Source organism: Salmo salar, chromosome ssa01 (genome assembly GCF_905237065.1).
Source record: "Salmo salar chromosome ssa01, Ssal_v3.1, whole genome shotgun sequence".
Taxonomy (NCBI): domain Eukaryota; kingdom Metazoa; phylum Chordata; class Actinopteri; order Salmoniformes; family Salmonidae; genus Salmo; species Salmo salar.
Window position 1 is genome coordinate 39,126,401 of NC_059442.1, and position 17,159 is coordinate 39,143,559.

General features: G+C 45.2%; 1 protein-coding gene across 1 annotated transcript in view; it reads right to left on the reverse strand.

The window, feature by feature from the left end:
* Positions 1–17,159, reverse strand: part of mapkbp1 (mitogen-activated protein kinase binding protein 1) — a 73,302-nt gene that overhangs the window by 38,953 nt on the left and 17,190 nt on the right. Inside the window, exons 3-5 of the mRNA XM_045694835.1 lie at positions 6,332–6,394; positions 4,450–4,507; positions 270–440 (exon numbers count right to left, since the gene is read on the reverse strand). Of these exons, the coding sequence (XP_045550791.1) occupies positions 270–440; positions 4,450–4,507; positions 6,332–6,394 (292 nt within the window). The remainder of the gene's footprint in view (positions 1–269; positions 441–4,449; positions 4,508–6,331; positions 6,395–17,159) is intronic.

Below are 17,159 nucleotides of genomic sequence, written 5' to 3' on the forward strand. Positions count from 1 at the left end.
TAGATAAATACTTTATTTTCCTCAGAGAAGAAGAGAGGAAAGGTGTTCAGTATAAAACATCGAACAGCAGTTTAAAAACCGCACCATCTGGCTATATGTATATTAATGTATTTGGAGAGTCGTCGTCGATGACCTATTTTTTCCAAAGGATCAATGGGCCTAAGTAGCTAATGTATTTTTTTACTCATCCAAAATGTATTCATTCCAATGGAGACATTTGAAGACCTAATATGACCCAATGAAGTCCAAATAAGGGAGTAGCTGGCTACCTTCCAGGCCCAGACATTGACGATCATGTCGTGCTGGTATCCCACGCTGACGATGTACTTGCTGTTAGGGCTGAAGGCCACGCAGGAGATGCCGTACTTATGCTCCTGTAGCTCAGCCACCTGGGTCCGCTCTGCAACGTCCCACACCCGCACAGCAGGCATGTGCCCACTCTGGAAGGGGAGAGAGGGAGGAGAAAAGGAAGAAATAGGGGTAGGTGAAAGAAAGAATGATAAATCATGCACAAAAATATTCAACTTCTTTTCACTCTAGTCTACTCCATGTATCACACCCACACATGTTCATCTTATCTTCATTTATTTCCCGTTTATTTATCCAGGCAAATGGATTAAGAACGAATTCTTATAATGACGACCTGACAGGTTTGTATCCACAAGGTGATGTAGCCTCAGTCCGAATCCCTGGATCATGCGGATGTTGTCTGAGGACAGAAGTCTCTAGTCTCCACTAAGCTTTTCAATGTACCCTGTAACTGCGTCCCAATCGGGTAATGATTTGTCTTATGCAACTCAAGGATAGAACAAAAGATCGAGTGGAGGGAATTTAAAGAGGACAGGCGAGGGAGGCTTAAGCCAGGAAATTCATTCTAATGCATCTCTAGTACTGTCTAATGCATCTCTAGTAGGCTTTGCCTGCATCATTCTTATACTGGGTATGGAAATAGTTATTGTATTAGCAACATGATAAGGCATATATATTTCATATACAGGTATGTGTAGTGTTTGTTGGTACCTTTTAAACAGGTCAACATTCAGAAGGCCACAGGGCCAGACGGATTACCAGGACGTGTACTCCGAGCATGCGCTGACCAACTGGCAAGTGTCTTCCCTGACATTTTCAACCTGTCCCTGACCATGTCTGTAATACCAACATGTTTCAATCCGACCACCATAGTCCGTGTGCCCAAGAACACCAATGTAACCTGCCTAAATGCCTACCAACTCGTAGCACTCACGTCTGTAGCCATGAAGTGCTTTGAAAGGCTGGTCATGGCTCATGTCAACACCACTATCCCAGAAACCCTAGACCCACTCCAATTTGCATACAGCCCCATCATCCACAGATGATGCAATCTCTACTGCACTCCACACTCCCCATTCCCACCTGGACAAAAGGTACACCTACGTGAGAATGCTATTCATTGACTACAGCTCAGTGTTCAACAACATAGTGCCCTCAAAGCTCATCACTAAGCTAAGGACCCTGGGACTAAACACCTCCCTCTGCAACTGGATCCTGGACTTCCTGACAGGCCGCCCCCAGGTGGTAAAGGTAGGTAACAACACATCTGCCGCGCTGATCCTCAACACGGGGCCCCTCAGTGGTGCTTGCTCAGTCCCCTCCTATACTCCCTGTTCACCCATGACTGCATGGCCAAGTACAACTCCCACACCATCATTAAGTTTGCCGACGACACAACAGTGGTAGGCCTGATCACAGACAACGATGAGACAGCCTATAGGGAGGAGGTCAGAGACCTGGCAGTGTGGTGCCAGGATAACAACCTCTCCCTCAATGTGAGCAAGACAATCTCCCCCCACCCCCATTTTTTAGCTACTGCTACTCTCTGTTCATTATCTATTCATAGTCACTTTACCTCTACTGTACCTACATGTACATAAACCCATAAAAAAATAAACGTCCCCTTTTCAGGACCCTGTCTCTCAAAGATAATTCATAAAAATCCAAATAACTTCACAGATCTTCATTGTAAAGGGTTTAAACACTGTTTCCCATGCTTGTTCAATGAACCATAAACAATTAATGAACATGCACCTGTGGAGTGGTCGTTAAGACACTAACAGCTTACAGACGGTAGACAATTAAGGTCACAGTTATGAAAACTTAGGACACTAAAGAGGCCTTTCTACTGACTCTGAAAAACACCAAAAGAAAGATGCCCAGGGTCCCTGCTCATCTGCGTGAACGTGCCTTAGGTATGCTGCAAGGAGGCATGAGGACTGCAGATGTGGCCAGGGCAATAAATTGCAATGTCCGTACTGTAAGACGCCTAAGACAGCGCTACAGGGAGATAGGACGGACAGCTGATCGTCCTCGCAGTGGCAGACCACGTGTAACAACACCTGCACAGGATTGGTACATCCGAACATCACACCTGCGGGACAGGTACAGGATGGCAACAACAACTGCCAGAGTTACACCAGGAACGCACAATCCCTCCATCAGTGCTCAGACTGTCCGCAATAGGCTGAGAGAGGCTGGACTGAGGGCTTGTAGGCCTGTTGTAAGGCAGGTCCTCATCAGACAAGAACATCGCCTATGGGCACAAACCCACTGTCGCTGGACCAGACAGGACTGGCAAAAAGTGCTCTTCACTGACGAGTCGCGGTTTTGTCTCACCAGGAGTGATGGTCGGATTCGTGTTTATCGTCGAAGAGCGTTACACTGAGGCCTGTACTCTGGAGCGGGATCGATTTGGAGGTGGAGGGTTCGTCATGATCTGGGGCGGTGTGTCACAGCATCATCAGACTGAGCTTGTTGTCATTGCAGGCAATCTCAACGCTGTGCGTTACAGGGAAGACATCCTCCTCCCTCATGTGGTACCCTTCCTGCAGGCTCATCCTGACATGACCCTCCAGCATGACAATGCCACCAGCCATACTGCTCGTTCTGTGTGTGATTTCCTGCAAGACAGGAATGTCAGTGTTCTGCCATGGCCAGCGAAGAGCCCGGATCTCAATCCCATTGAGCACGTCTGGGACCTGTTGGATCGGAGGGTGAGGGCTAGGGCCATTCCCCCCAGAAATGTCTGGGAACTTGCAGGTGCCTTGGTGGAAGAGTGGGGTAACATCTCACAGCAAGAACTGGCAAATCTGGTGCAGTCCATGAGGACGAGATGCACTGCAGTACTTAATGCAGCTGGTGGCCACACCAGATACTGACTGTTACTTTGATTTTGACCCCCTCTTTGTTCAGGAACACATTAATCAATTTCTGTTAGTCACATGTCTGTGGAACTTGTTCAGTTTATGTCTCAGTTGTTGAATCTTGTTATGTTCACACAAATATTTACACATGTTAAGTTTGCTGAAAATAATCGCAGTTTACAGTGAGAGGACGTTTCTTTTTTGGCTGAGTTTATTACCTCAATTACCTTGACTAACACATTGACTCTGTACCGGTACACCCTGTATATAGCCTCGCTACTGTTATTTTATTGTTGCTCTTTAATTATTTTTTATTTATATATTTTTTACTTCAGTTTATTTTTGTCAATACTTTCTTAACACTTTTTTAAAAACTGCCTTGTTGGTTAAGGGCTTGTATAAGTAAGCATTTCACTGTAAGGTCTACACCTGTTGTATTTGCCGCTTGCAAATTATTTTTACATTTTTTACATTTTGTTGAAATAAATCTCATAAACTACAGTAGCAGCTAGGTAGAGTAAACCCATGGTTAGGGATGTTGGACAAAAGGAATTTGCTTTTGGTGCACTTCTTTAGAAAAGAACACAATCAGGACAGCTGATGACGTCTAGCTCTTTTAAAGACAGAACAGAAGCAGACTGTGTGGACAGGGGGACCTCCCTTTGAGTGCATACATAGGGCAGCAGCAGCTTGCAGCATGGTCAGCTAGCTACACCACAGAGGACAGACAGGCAGGGCACCAGCACGCACTCTGTGCCTTCTGCTACATCCCTGGAAGTCTCCATCTCTCCGTCGGTCTCTTCCCCCCTTCTCTCTCTCCTCCCTCCCTCTCTCTCTCTCTCTCCTTCAGACAGCCAACCGAGTCAGTCTGCCACCCTGCCCCCTCCTGCTGCCATGGCAACCCTGCTGCAGCACACACACATTCACTTTCACACACACTTGTCTGGCTAATAAGCTCTTAGTAGATGGGAGAGGATTAGACTAGCACGCACGAACGCGAGCCCATACACACACAGACACACAGACACACACAGGTGCAGTATACAACAATCTGTGGGTATGTTCTGTAGCATTCACAGCTATAGAAGCACTCCTCTGTAGATGATGTGGCACAGACAGAGTTCCATTTATGAACTCTGGGGTTGTACACTGGTATGATAGCTTTGCCATGCACTGGCAGTGGAGCGGGAAACAGTCAGCTCTTTTCGAGAAAGTTGCAGTCCATTTTATCATATCATCACAGCATGCAAAAACACAATGAGAAGACACTCACCTCTCCTGTGACCACATATTTGCCATCAGGGGAAAATGACAGAGTGGTGATGGTTTTCCTGTGAAGAAGAGAGACAGGATGGAGGAGAGGAAACATTTTATTACTGTTGGAGAGAAAAGAAGTATGAATGCATCCTGGTCTCAAGAGGGTTTTCCGCTTGGGATGTACTCTATGACAATGGCATACTTATACTCACCACAATCAATAAATACATCAATCTGATGATTATTATTATCATACACTAGAGTAGAGTAGAGCTTAGAGCCAGGCTCCTTCACTTCTAACGTTCTGTAGTAGTTGGCTCAATGGCATGTGACTGGGAGTCGATTAGCTGGTTAAAAGGTACGATTTCAAGGTGTTTCTTTAACTGTTGAAGCACTTATCCAGTCCAGTACTCATACACAGAGATGTTGTCTGCATCTCAAATGGCACCCTATTCCCTATGTAGTGCAGTCATTTTTTAAAAGAAATTGTGCACTATATAGGGATTAGCAGTGGTGTAAAGTACTAAAGTAAAAATACTTTAAAGTACTACTTAAGTCGTTTTTGGGGGTATCTGTACTTTACTTTACTATTAATATTTCTGACAACTTTTACTTTTAATTCACTACATTCCTAAAGAAAATGATGTACTTTTTACTCCATACATTTTCCCTGACAGCCAAAAGTACTCGTTACATTTTGAATGCTTAGCAGGACAGGAAAATGGTCCAGTTCACGCACATCCCTGGTCATCCCTTCTGCCTCTGATCTGGTGGACTCACTAAACACACTTGCTTTGTTTGTAAATTATGTCAGAGTGTTGGAGTGTCCCCCTGGCTATCTATAAATGTAAAAAACAAGAAAATTGTGCTGTCTGGTTTGCTTAATATAAGGAATTTGAAATGATTTATACTTTGATACTTAAGTATATTTTAGCAATTACATTTACTTTTGATACTTAAGTATATTTAAAACCAAATACTTTTAGACTTTGACTCAAGTAGTATTTTACTGGGTGAATTTCACTTTTACTTGAGTCATTTTATATTAAGGTATCTTTACTTTTACTAAAGTATAACAATTGGGTACTTTTTCCACCACTGGGGAATAAGGTGCAATTTGTGACGCTCGATTTGTTCCTTTGCTAAACTGTCGTAAAAACGTTTGAGGCCTAGCCAAGCAGCTTTTATCTTATCAAATGCTGTACTAAGCAAATGCACACATGGCATTATTACTATACTGTAATCTAATCATGGCACAGAAACAATTAGTTTATAGAGTGATGAGCTGTAGAAGTAGGGTGACGAGGGTATAAAGGTTCAAATATTAGCCTCCGGCCAGGAGAGAATAATGAAACAAACCCTTCTGGGTATATTACGGTTAGAATGGTTAGAATGGATGGATGGAGTCAGCTACTCAATCACACTGACGTGACCACATCTACTTTTGCTTTTCCCCACACATGAAAGGGGTTGGCAGAGGCTTTGAAGCCGTGGTGCTCCTTTGGTCGTGGCTGACTGTGTCTGTCCAGTGCTCTCAGTCTTCAGTCCTTACATAAGCCATGTTGTGTTTGACAAGTCACTCCAGGTTAGTTCCCTGCCTCGCATTGACTCCAGATGGGCTGTATTTATAGGGCCTAATAACAGGTCATCTACATGATGACTCTAAGCCACATATATGCACCAAATCCAGAGACACTAGCATCATGGCAGGGCTGTTACAATCCTCAGTGTTGCAGTTTTGTTTTTGTATGTATGCTATGTATGAGGACGAACCCTTAAGCCTAAGTGACAGTGGCTAGCTGTCTGGATCCATCCATTCCCCTAGTGTGCCTGGCCTGCCTGGGGGTGACTGACTGAACAGGAGGCAGCAGCCATACAGTATGACGACGGATCCTCACCTGGAGCTGTTGAGGATGTGATGCTGTTTGTTCTTCTTGGGGTTCAGCAGCACCACCACACATCTGTAGGGAAGAAGCAGGGGAGAGGAGAATAGAGGTTAGACTACCAAATAAATAAAATGAAAGTTTATTGGTGTACTCAGATTTGGAGATGTTGTCGCAGGTGCAGTGATATATAGCAACACAATAACAATACACACACAATTCAAAAAGTAAAAATATTTAAAATAAATCAGAATCGGCAATGTCAGAGTCTGGAATGAAGGTACCGGGCGGTAGCTGGATAGAGACAGAGTCTAAGGTGCCAGGCAGAGTACTGGGCAGTGGCTGGCTAGTGATGGCTGTTCAACAGTGTGAGGGCCATGCCAAATTTCTTCAGCCTCCTGAGGTTGAAGGTGCTGTTGCGCCTTCTTCACCACGGTGTCAGTGTGGTGGGACCATTTCAGGTCCTTGGTGATGTGCACGGCAAGGAACTTGAAGCTTTTAACCCTCTTCACTGCGACCCCTTCAATGTGGATGGGACGTGCTCCCTCTGCTGTCTCCTGTAGTCCACGATCATCTCCTTTGTTTTGTTGACGTAAAGGGAGAGGTTTTGTCCTCGGGACCACTCTGCCAGGGTACTTAGCCTACAGGGAGGAGGTTGTCTCGTTGTTGTTGATCAGGCCTACCACCGTTGGAGTTGTGCGTAGCCACGCAGTCATCAGTGAACAGGGAGTACAGGATGGGGCTGAGCACACACCCCTGGGGGGCCCCCGTGTTGAGGATAAGCATGGCTGAGGTGTTGTTGCCTACCCTCACCACTTGGACCCAGTTGCAAATTGAGCGGTTCAGTCCCAGGGCCCTGAGTCTTAATCACTTCGGCCATGGAGATCGAGAGCCAATAGTCCTCGTAAGCAGCGGGGGCCTCCGTCGGCGGCTCTGTGTTATTCTCCTCTAAGCGGTGCGAAAAAGGTGTTCAGCTTATCTGCGAGTGAGGCGTCGGTTTCAACGTCATGGCTGGTTTTCTCTTCATAATACGTGATTATCAGAAGTCCCTGCCACATGCGTCTTGTGTCCGAGCCGTTGAATTGCGACTACACTTTGTTTCTGTATGGTTGTTCGCCTCTTTGATCGCCTAACGGAGGTCATAGGCCTACTCAGGGGAATGACTACAACAATCAAGGCTCAGGAGTTTACTCCTAATTCATACCGCAAAGTCCTAGCTAAAAAGAAATGTTAACTAAGTAAAAAGAAAAGTTAGGTAAGCAGTGAACATCAATAAATCTACAGTGGAGTGTGGAATGAGTCACGACAACAACATGATATTCCCATTTACCAAGCACCTAGCCAAGAATGAAAAATGAGCCGCACTAAAATAAAGTTACATAAATACTTAATACCCCTCTTTTGCAGTTTTTTTTTCGGTTAAATATCAGAGTAGCATACGGCACGGTTACAAAGTCACTACGTGTGGGAGTAAGTGAATGCGTGAGCACTGAGCAGCATGACCAAGCAAAAACCATGTTGCCTTTTTAAGGTACTTCCATTTGTTGTTTCATCTCCCAGTGGGGTAACCCTCCTAAAAAGAGACTAAAAGAGAACGATGGCCTTTTATCCTATCACATGGCAACAGGGAAGATGAGAGGACACTCAGAGGACTTGTATATTCAGTCACTGACAACTTGTTAGGGCGAAGCACTGGGGTAATCATCAGAGCTGCTGGGAAAGCCTTTGAATTGAAGTGCTCCAGGTGTACAACGGATACAATCAAAGGCACTATGACATCATTGAGATTGTGCAGACAGAAAGAAATACAAAAGAAGCTGGTGCACCATGGGAAACTCTACAGTAGCCACACCATATTACTGTTTGCTAAGCTAGTAGCCTAACTACCACAGAGCAGCTGACAAAGATTGTCTTAGGGGGTTTGCAAGTAGCACTAAGTAAGACAATTGTAAACGCAAAATGTTTTTCTTCCAGAGTACTTTCACTGAAAAAAAGAAAATGCCATAAAAGGAGAGAGGAAAAGCTGTTGCAGAGTTAAAGGGAAAATCCAATCAAAAATGTTTTATTTTCTTTTTCTATTAGTCCACTGTTGATATAGTCCCAAAATGTTTTGCATGTCAGCAGTCAAGTTTTCAAGATATAGGACTTTCAAGAAGCAAAGTGTCGCCGGCCACATTATCATGATGCAAAACGCATCAAGCACAGCTTTGAAAACACTGGCGGGTCTGTGCAAGTCAAGCAGATATTCCTACAACATTCCTCTCACTGCACACTAGCCAGATCTGAATCCGGGTTAGTTGTGGAATTACTTAAGGCAAGGGCTGATTTCAAAGTTTTACTGCTAACCTACAAAGCATTAAATGGGCTTGCTCCTACCTATCTGTCCGATTTGGTCCTGCCGTACATACCTACACGTACGCTACGATCACAAGAAGCAGGCCTCCTTACTGTCCCTAGAATTTCTAAGCAAAAGGCTGGAGGCAGGGCTTTCTCCTATAGAGCTCCATTTATGGAATGATCTGCCTATCCATGTGAGAAACACAGACTTGGTTTTTATTGAAGGCTCATCTCTTCAGTAGGTCCTATGATTGAGTGTAGTCTGGCCCAGGAGTGTGAAGGTGAATGGAAAGGCACTGGAGCGACGAACCGCCCTTGCTGTCTCTGCCTGGCCGGTTCCCCTCTCTCCACTGGGATTCTCTGCCTCTAACCCTGTTACGGGGGCTGAGTCACTGGCTTACTGGTGCTCTTCCATGCCGTCCCTAGGCGGGGTGCGTCACTTGAGTGGGTTGAGTCACTGACGTGATCTTCCTATCCGGGTTGGCGTCCCCCCTTGGGTTGTGGGGTGGCGGAGATCTTTGTGGGCTATACTCGGCCTTGTCTCAGGATGGTAAGTTGGTGGTTGAAGATATCCCTCTAGTGGTGTGGGGGCTGTGCTTTAACAAAGTATGTGGGGTTATATCCTGCCTGTTTGGCCCTGTCCGGGGGTATCGTCAGACGGGGCCACAGTGTCTCCTGACCCCTCCTGTCTCAGCCTCCAGTATTTATGCTGCAGTAGTTTGTGTCGGGGGGCTAGTGTCAGTCTGTTATATCTGGAGTATTTCGCCTGTCTTATCCAGTGTCCTGTGTGAATTTAAGTATTCTCTCTCTAATTCTCTCTCTCTTTCTCTCCTTCTTTCTTTCTCTCTCTCCCCCTGAGCACTAGGACCATGCCTCAACACTACCTGGCCTGATGACTACTTGCTGTCCCCAGTCCACCTGGCCGTGCTGCTGCTCCAGTTTCAACTGTTCTGCCTGCGGTTATGGAACCCTGACCTGTTCACCAGACGTGCTACCTGTCCCAGACCTGCTGTTTTCAACTCTCTAGAGACAGCAGGAGCGGTAGAGATACTCTGAATGATCGGCTATGAAAAGCCAACTGTTGCACCCTCGATAACCACTGTGATTATTATTATTTAACCCTGCTGGTCATCTACGAACATTTGAACATCTTGGCCATGTTCTGTTATAATCTCCACCCGGCACAGCCAGAAGAGGACTGGCCACCCCTCATAGCCTGGTTTCTGTCTAGGTTTCTTCCTAGGTTCTGGCCTTTCTAGGGAGTTTTTCCTATTTTTTCCGTACTTCTACACCTGTATTGCTTACTGTTTGGTGTTTTAGGCTGGGTTTCTGTACAGCAATTTGTGACATCAGCTGATGTAAGAAGGGCTTTATAAATACATTTGATTGACTTATCTTTTGTCATTCTAAAGTTTCTGAATTAAATGGGAATTGTGTAGCGATTATCATTCAGCAAGGGATTGGGAATATTTTCCACTTGCTAAAACTCGTCACTCACAATGCATTTTGCATCATCATGATGATGTGACCGGTGACACTTATTTGAAAGTCCAATGTCTTGAAAACTTGACTGCTGACATGCAAAACATTATGGGACTGTATCAATAGTGGATGAATGAAAATAATACCAAAATATAGTTTTTGAGTGGACTTTCCCTTTAATTGGAGTCTCCAAACGTGCTGTACTGTGCTGAGGCATGGTCCTACAGACATGCCAAAAGTTACCTCACCTCAGTCCACTCCTAAAGAAAGTCTCCAAAGAATCAAACTGGGCACTGTGACTGAAACCTGATACACAGCATGTGTAACGCTTAATAAAGTAAAGCTCCTCAGTCCTTTGCCCCTCAGTGAACTGTCTCCTACTGAGAGAGAGGGCCAGAGAGAGGGAGGGAGCCAGGGAGGGTGGGAGGGGACAGCTCATGGCAGACAACAATCGTGGCAGACTTGGTCTACCCTGGCACAGCTCAACCCAGGGCAACTCACATTCCCTCAGATACATACACAGGTACCAAGATGGCGCCGACAGAGATTGTCGCCTCACTTCGAGTCCTTAGGAAACTATGCAGTATTTTGTTTTTTTATGTATTATTTCTTACATTGTTAGCCCAGGAAATCTGAAGTGTTATTACATATAGCCGGGAAGAACTATTGGATATAAGAGCGACGTCAACTTACCAACATTACGACCAGGAATACGACTTTCCCGAAGCGGATCCTTTGTTCGGACCACCACCCAGGACATTGGATCTAATCCCAGAGGCCAACCCAAAACAACGTCGCCATAGGAGAGGTAGACGGAGTGGCCTCCTGGTCAGACTTCAAAGGCGTGCACCACCCACCGCTTCCCAGTACATTCCCGCCAATGTCCAATCTCTAGAACCAAAGGTCAACGAAATTAGGACAAGGATTGCCTTCCAGAGAGACTTCAGATATTGTAACATTCTCTGTTTCACGGAAACATGGCTCTCTCGGGATATGATGTCGGAGTCGGTACAGCCACGACAGAAACAAACATCTCTCTGGTAAGAAGAAGGGCTGCGGTGTTTGCTTCATGATTAACGACTCATGGTGTAATCATAACAACATACAGGAACTGAAGTCCTTCTGTTCACCTGACCTAGAATTCCTTACAATCAAATGCCAACCACATTATCTCCCAAGAGAATTCTCTTCGATTATAGTCACAGCCGTGTATATTCCCCCCAAGCAAATACCGTGACGGCCCTCAAGGAACTTCACTGAACTCTATGTAAACTCGAAACCATATTGAGGACGCATTTATTGTAGCTGGGGATTTTAACAAAGCTAATTTGAGAACAAGGCTACCTAAATTCTATCAGCACATTGACTGTAGCACTCACGTGGGCAATACACCGGACCACTGCTACTCTAACTTCCGCGATGCATACAAGGCCCTCCCCCGCCCTCCCTTCAGCAAATCTGACCACGACTTCATTTTACTCCTACGTCCTATAGGCAGAAACTCAAACAGGATGTACCCGTGACTAGAACCATTCAACGCTGGTCTGACCAATCGGAATCCACGCTGCAAGATTGTTTTGATCACGCGGACTGGGAAATGTTCCGCGAAGCCTCAGAGAAAAACATTGATTTATACAATGACTCGGTGAGTGAGTTTATAAGGAAGTGCATTGGAGATGTTGTACCCACTGTGACTATTAGAACGTACCCTAACCAGAAACAGTGGATAGATGGCGACATTCGCGCAAAACTGAACGCACGAACCACCGCATTCAACCCTGGAAAGATGTCTGGGAATATGGCCGAATATAAACAGTGTAGTTATTCCCTCTGCAAGGCAATCAAACAAGTGAAATGTCGGTATAGGGACAAAGTGGAGTTGCAATTCAATGGCTCAGACACGAGACGTATGTGGCAGGGTCTACAGGCAATTATGGATTACAAAAAAAAACAGCCATGTCACGGACACCAACGTCTTGCTTCCAGACAAGCCAAACACCTTCTTTGCCCGCTTTGAGGATAGTACAGTGCCACTGAAGCGGCCTGCTACCAAGGACTGGGGGCCCCCGCTCTCCTTCTGGCCCAGACGGCATCCCTAGCCACGTCCTCAGAGCATGCACAGACCAGCTGGATGTTGTCTTTACGGACATATTCAATCGCTCCCTATCCCAGTCTGCTGTCCCCACATGCTCCAAGATGGCCACCATTTTTCCTGTTCCCAAGAAGGCAAAGATAACTGAACTAAATGACTATCCCCACGTAGCACTTAATTCTGTCATCATGGTGCTTTGAGAGACTAATCAAGGATCATATCACCTCCCCCTTACCTGTCAACCTAGACCCACTTCAGTTTGCATACAGCCCCAACAGGTCCACAGACGATGCAATCGCCATCACACTGCCGTATCCAATCTGGACAAGAGGAATGCCTATGTAAGAATGCTGTTCATGACTAACACCATAGTACCCTTCAAGCTCATCATTAAGCTTGAGGCCCTGGGTCTCAACCCCGCCCTGTACAATTGGGTCTCGGACTTTAACGGGCCACCCCCAGGTGGTGAAGGTAGGAAACAACACCTCCACTTCGCTGATCCTCAACACTGGGGCCCCACAAGGATGCGTGCTCAGCCCCCTCCTGTACTCCCTGTTCAACCATGACTGCGTGGTCATGCACGCCTCCAACTCAATCATCAAGTTTGCAGACGACACAACAGTAGTAGGCTTGATTACCAACAACGACGAGACAGCCTACAGGGAGGAGGTGAGGGCACTCGGAATGTTGTGTCAGGAAAATAACTTCTCACTCAACGTCAACAAAACAAAAAAGATGATCGCGGACTTCAGGAAACTGCAGAGAGAGCAACCCCTATCCACATCGACGGGACAGTAGTGGAGAAGGTGGAAAGATCAAGGACAAACTGAAATGGTCCACCCACACAGACAATGCAGTGAAGAAGGCGCAACAGCACCTCTTCAACCTCAGGAGGCTGAACAAATGTAGCTTGTCACCTAAAACCCTCAAACTTTTACAGATGCACAATTGAGAGCACCCTGTCGGGCTGTATCACCGCCTGGTACGGCAACTGCACCGCTCTCAACCGAAAGGCTCTCCAGAGGGTGGTGCGGTCTGCACAACACATCACCGGGAGCAAACTACCGCCCTCCAGGACACCTATAGCACCCGATGCCACAGGAAGGCCAAATAGATTATCAGGGACAACAACCACCACTGCCGCTACCATCCAGAAGGCGAGGTCAGTACAAGTGCATAAAAGCTGGGACCGAGAGACTGAAAAACAGCTCCTATCTCGAGGCCATCAGACTGTTAAACAGCCATCACTGACAAAGATAGGCTGCTGCCTACATATAGACTCAAATCATTGGCCACTTTAATAAATGGATCACTAGTCCCTTTAAATAATCTGAGTAAAAATTCCCTGTTTTAGGTCAGATAGGATCACCACCCCCACAACATGATGCTGCCACCCCCGTGCTTCACGGTTGGGATGGTGTTCTTCGGCTTGAAAGCTTCCCCCTTTTCCTCCAAACATAACAATGGTCATTATGGCCAAACAGTTCTATTTTTGTTTCATCAGACCAGAGGACATTTCTCCAAAAAGTACGATCTTTGTACCCATGTGCAGTTGCAAACCGTAGTCTGGCTTTTTTATGGCGGTTTTGGAGCAGTGGCTTCTTCCTTGCTGAGCGGCCTTTCAGGTTATGTCGATATAAGACTTGTTTTATTGTGGATATAGATACTTTTGTACCTGTTTCCTCCAGCATCTTCCTTTGCTGTTGTTCTGGGATTGATTTGCACTTTTCGCACCAAATTACGTTCATCTCTAGTAGACAGAACACATCTCCTTCCTGAGCGGTATGATGGCTGCGTGGTCCCATGGTACAGATGAACGTGGTACCTTCAGGCGTTTGGAAATTGCTCTCAAGGATGAACCAGACTTGTGGAGGTCTACAATAATTTTTCTGAGGTCTTGGCTGATTTCTTTTGATTTTCCCATGATGTCAAGCAAAGAGGCATTTAGTTTGAAGGTAGGCCTTGAAATCCATCCACAGGTACACCTCCAATTGACTGAAATTATGTCAATTAGCCTATCAGAAGCTTCTAAAGCCATGATATAATTTTCTGGAATTTTCCAAGCTGTTTAAAAAGGCACAGTCAACTTAGTGTATGTAAACTTCTGACCCACTGGAATTGTGATACAGTGAATTATAAGTGAAATAATCTGTCAGTAAACAATTGTTGGAAAAATTACTTGTGTCATGCACAAAGTAGATGTCTTAACTGACTTGCCAAAACTATAGTTTGTTAACAAGAAATTTGTGGAGTGGTGAAAAAACTAGTTTTAATGACAACCTAAGTAAGTGTGTGTAAACTTCCGACTTCAACTGTAATGTATTTTAAACCATCTTTTCCCATCTTGCCTATGCCGCTCGGCAATCGCTCATCCATATATTTATAGGTACATATTCTTATTCCATCCCTTTACATTTGTGTGTTTAAGGTAGTTGTTGTGGAATTGTTAGACTACTTGTTAGATATTACTGCACTGTCGGGAACTAGAAGCACAAGCATTTCGCTACACTCGTATTAACATCTGCTAACCATGTGTATGTGACCAATAAAATTTGATATGAGGCTTTCCCTCCCCTGGTCCATGGCTGTGTGTGGAGCAGGAGGGGATTCTGCTTGCGGCCACATAGGTTGTATATAAATAATGGGAACGTTGCAGTAAGTGGCCAGCAGCCAGCCAGCCAGCTCTCCTGCCTGGCACGGTGTAAAAATAAAACAACAGTGAGAGAGAACGGGAGAGAGAGAAAATGAGGTTGCATCCCAAATAGCACCCTATTCCCTTTGTAGGACACTACTTTTGACCAGAGCCCTTTAAAGTAGTGCACTATAATGTGGAGATTAGGGTGCTATTTGGTACACGACCTCTGTCGGTGGTTGATTACCTAGGACCCCGGAGCGTGTTTTAGGCTGCCTGCTTGCTGGTGTCACATTCAGAGAGCAGCCAGAGGACTTGTGGGAAGACATGACATGCAGGCCAGCTGGGCCAGAGGGGGGGAGACCACACCACAGAAAAACTCCTGTCTGCTGTGCTGTCATCTCATTCAATAGGTAGAAAAGAAGCTGCACGTTGCTGAGTGAGTGCACTACGACGTCAATTCCTTCAATGCCTTGGCTGCCATCTGGTTTGTGCTTTAAAAGCCTATGTCAGCAGTAAAGGAATGCCTCATGGCTGTCTACTCTGTGGCATTACTTAAGCCAGAGCCACGGGGGTGGGAGGGGAATGATCTCATGTTTCAATGTCCCATTACTCATCTCACCACAAACACTCCATATACTTCTGCCTTCCACAGTTCCACTGGGGTTCACAGGGGAAGCGAGGAAGTGTGGAATATTGAGTCGTTAGTATCTAGCATATCTATCCATCTATCTAGGCCAATAATATTAATTGTTGGATTGGAGAGTGTATTTATATAGAGAATGTGATGGGATTGACAAACAGGGTTCAGATCAATGACCTTAGGAGGACGGCTGAGTAATAAAGGTGAGCTTCCTCTCTCAGGCAAAATAATCCTACACGTTCTCTTTCACACAGGGCAGTCTGCAGTACTAGGCTAGCACAAACTGTCGCCTGCTATCCTGTTTTGTCTATCCCAGACACTGCTGTTCATCCTGTGTCTGCAAGCACAGTCAAATAAACACAGTTGGCTATTTATTAGCAAAGCCATGAATCATAAATTCACAGTATCTCTTGAAGAATATGTGCTGCTCTCCCTCCCTCGCAAGCTGGAGTGCTTGGTAGACACAATTACATGACTACAGTAACATGACTACAATTAAGCTAAGCATTACGAAAGGTCTTATGCTTTCGTCAGACTAAGCATGTTTTCCCCAACTAGAAAAGAACACTACCCTTCCGACATTGGATGTATCCCAAATGGCACCCTATTCCCTATATAGAGCTCTGGTCAAAAGGAGTGCACTATGTGCCCTGATCAATAGATAAACACCATATAGGGTGCCATTTGGGACTACATTACCAGTCAAACGTTTGGACACACCTACTCATTCAAGGGTTTTTCTGCATTTTTACTATTTTCTACATTGTAGTATAATAGTGAAGACATCAAAACTATGAAATAACACATATGGAATCATGCAGTAACAAAAATGATTTAACAAATCAAAATATATCTAATATATGCGATTCTTCGAAGTAGCCACCCTTTGCCTTCATGACAGCTTTGCACACTCTTGGAATTCTCTCAACCAGCTTTATGAGGTAGTCACCTGGAATGCATTTCAATTAACAGGTGTGCCTTGTTAAAAGTGGAATTTCATTCCTCTTAATGCATTTGAACCAATCAGTTGTGTTGTGACAAGGTAGGGTTGGTATACAGAAGATAGCCTTATTTAGAAAAAGACCAAGTTCATATTATGGCAGGAACAGCTCAAATAAGCAAAGAGAAACAACAGTCCATCATTACAGACATGAAGGTCAGTCAACACGGAACATTTCAAGAACTTCGAAAGTTTCTTCAAGTGTAGTTACAAAAACCATCAAGCGCTATGATGAAACTGGCTCTCATGAGGACCGCCACAGGAAAGGAAGACGCAGAGCTACCTCTGCTGCAGAGGATTAATTCATTATAGTTACCAAACCCAGAAATTGCAGCCCAAACAAATGCTTCACAGAGTTCAAGTAACAGACACATCTCAACATCAACTGTCCAGAGGAGACTGCGGGAATAAGGCCTTCATGGTCGAATTGCTGCAAAGAAACCAGTACTAAAAGGACACCAATAATAAGAAGAGACTTGCTTGGGCCAAAAAACATGAGCAATGGACATTAGATCGGTGGAAATCTGTCCTTTGGTCTGATGAGTCCAAATTTGAGATTTTTGGTTTCAACAGCCATGTCTTTGTGAGACGCAGAGAAGGTGAACAGATGATCTCTGCATGTGTGGTTCCCACCGTGAAGCATGGAGGAGGAGGTGT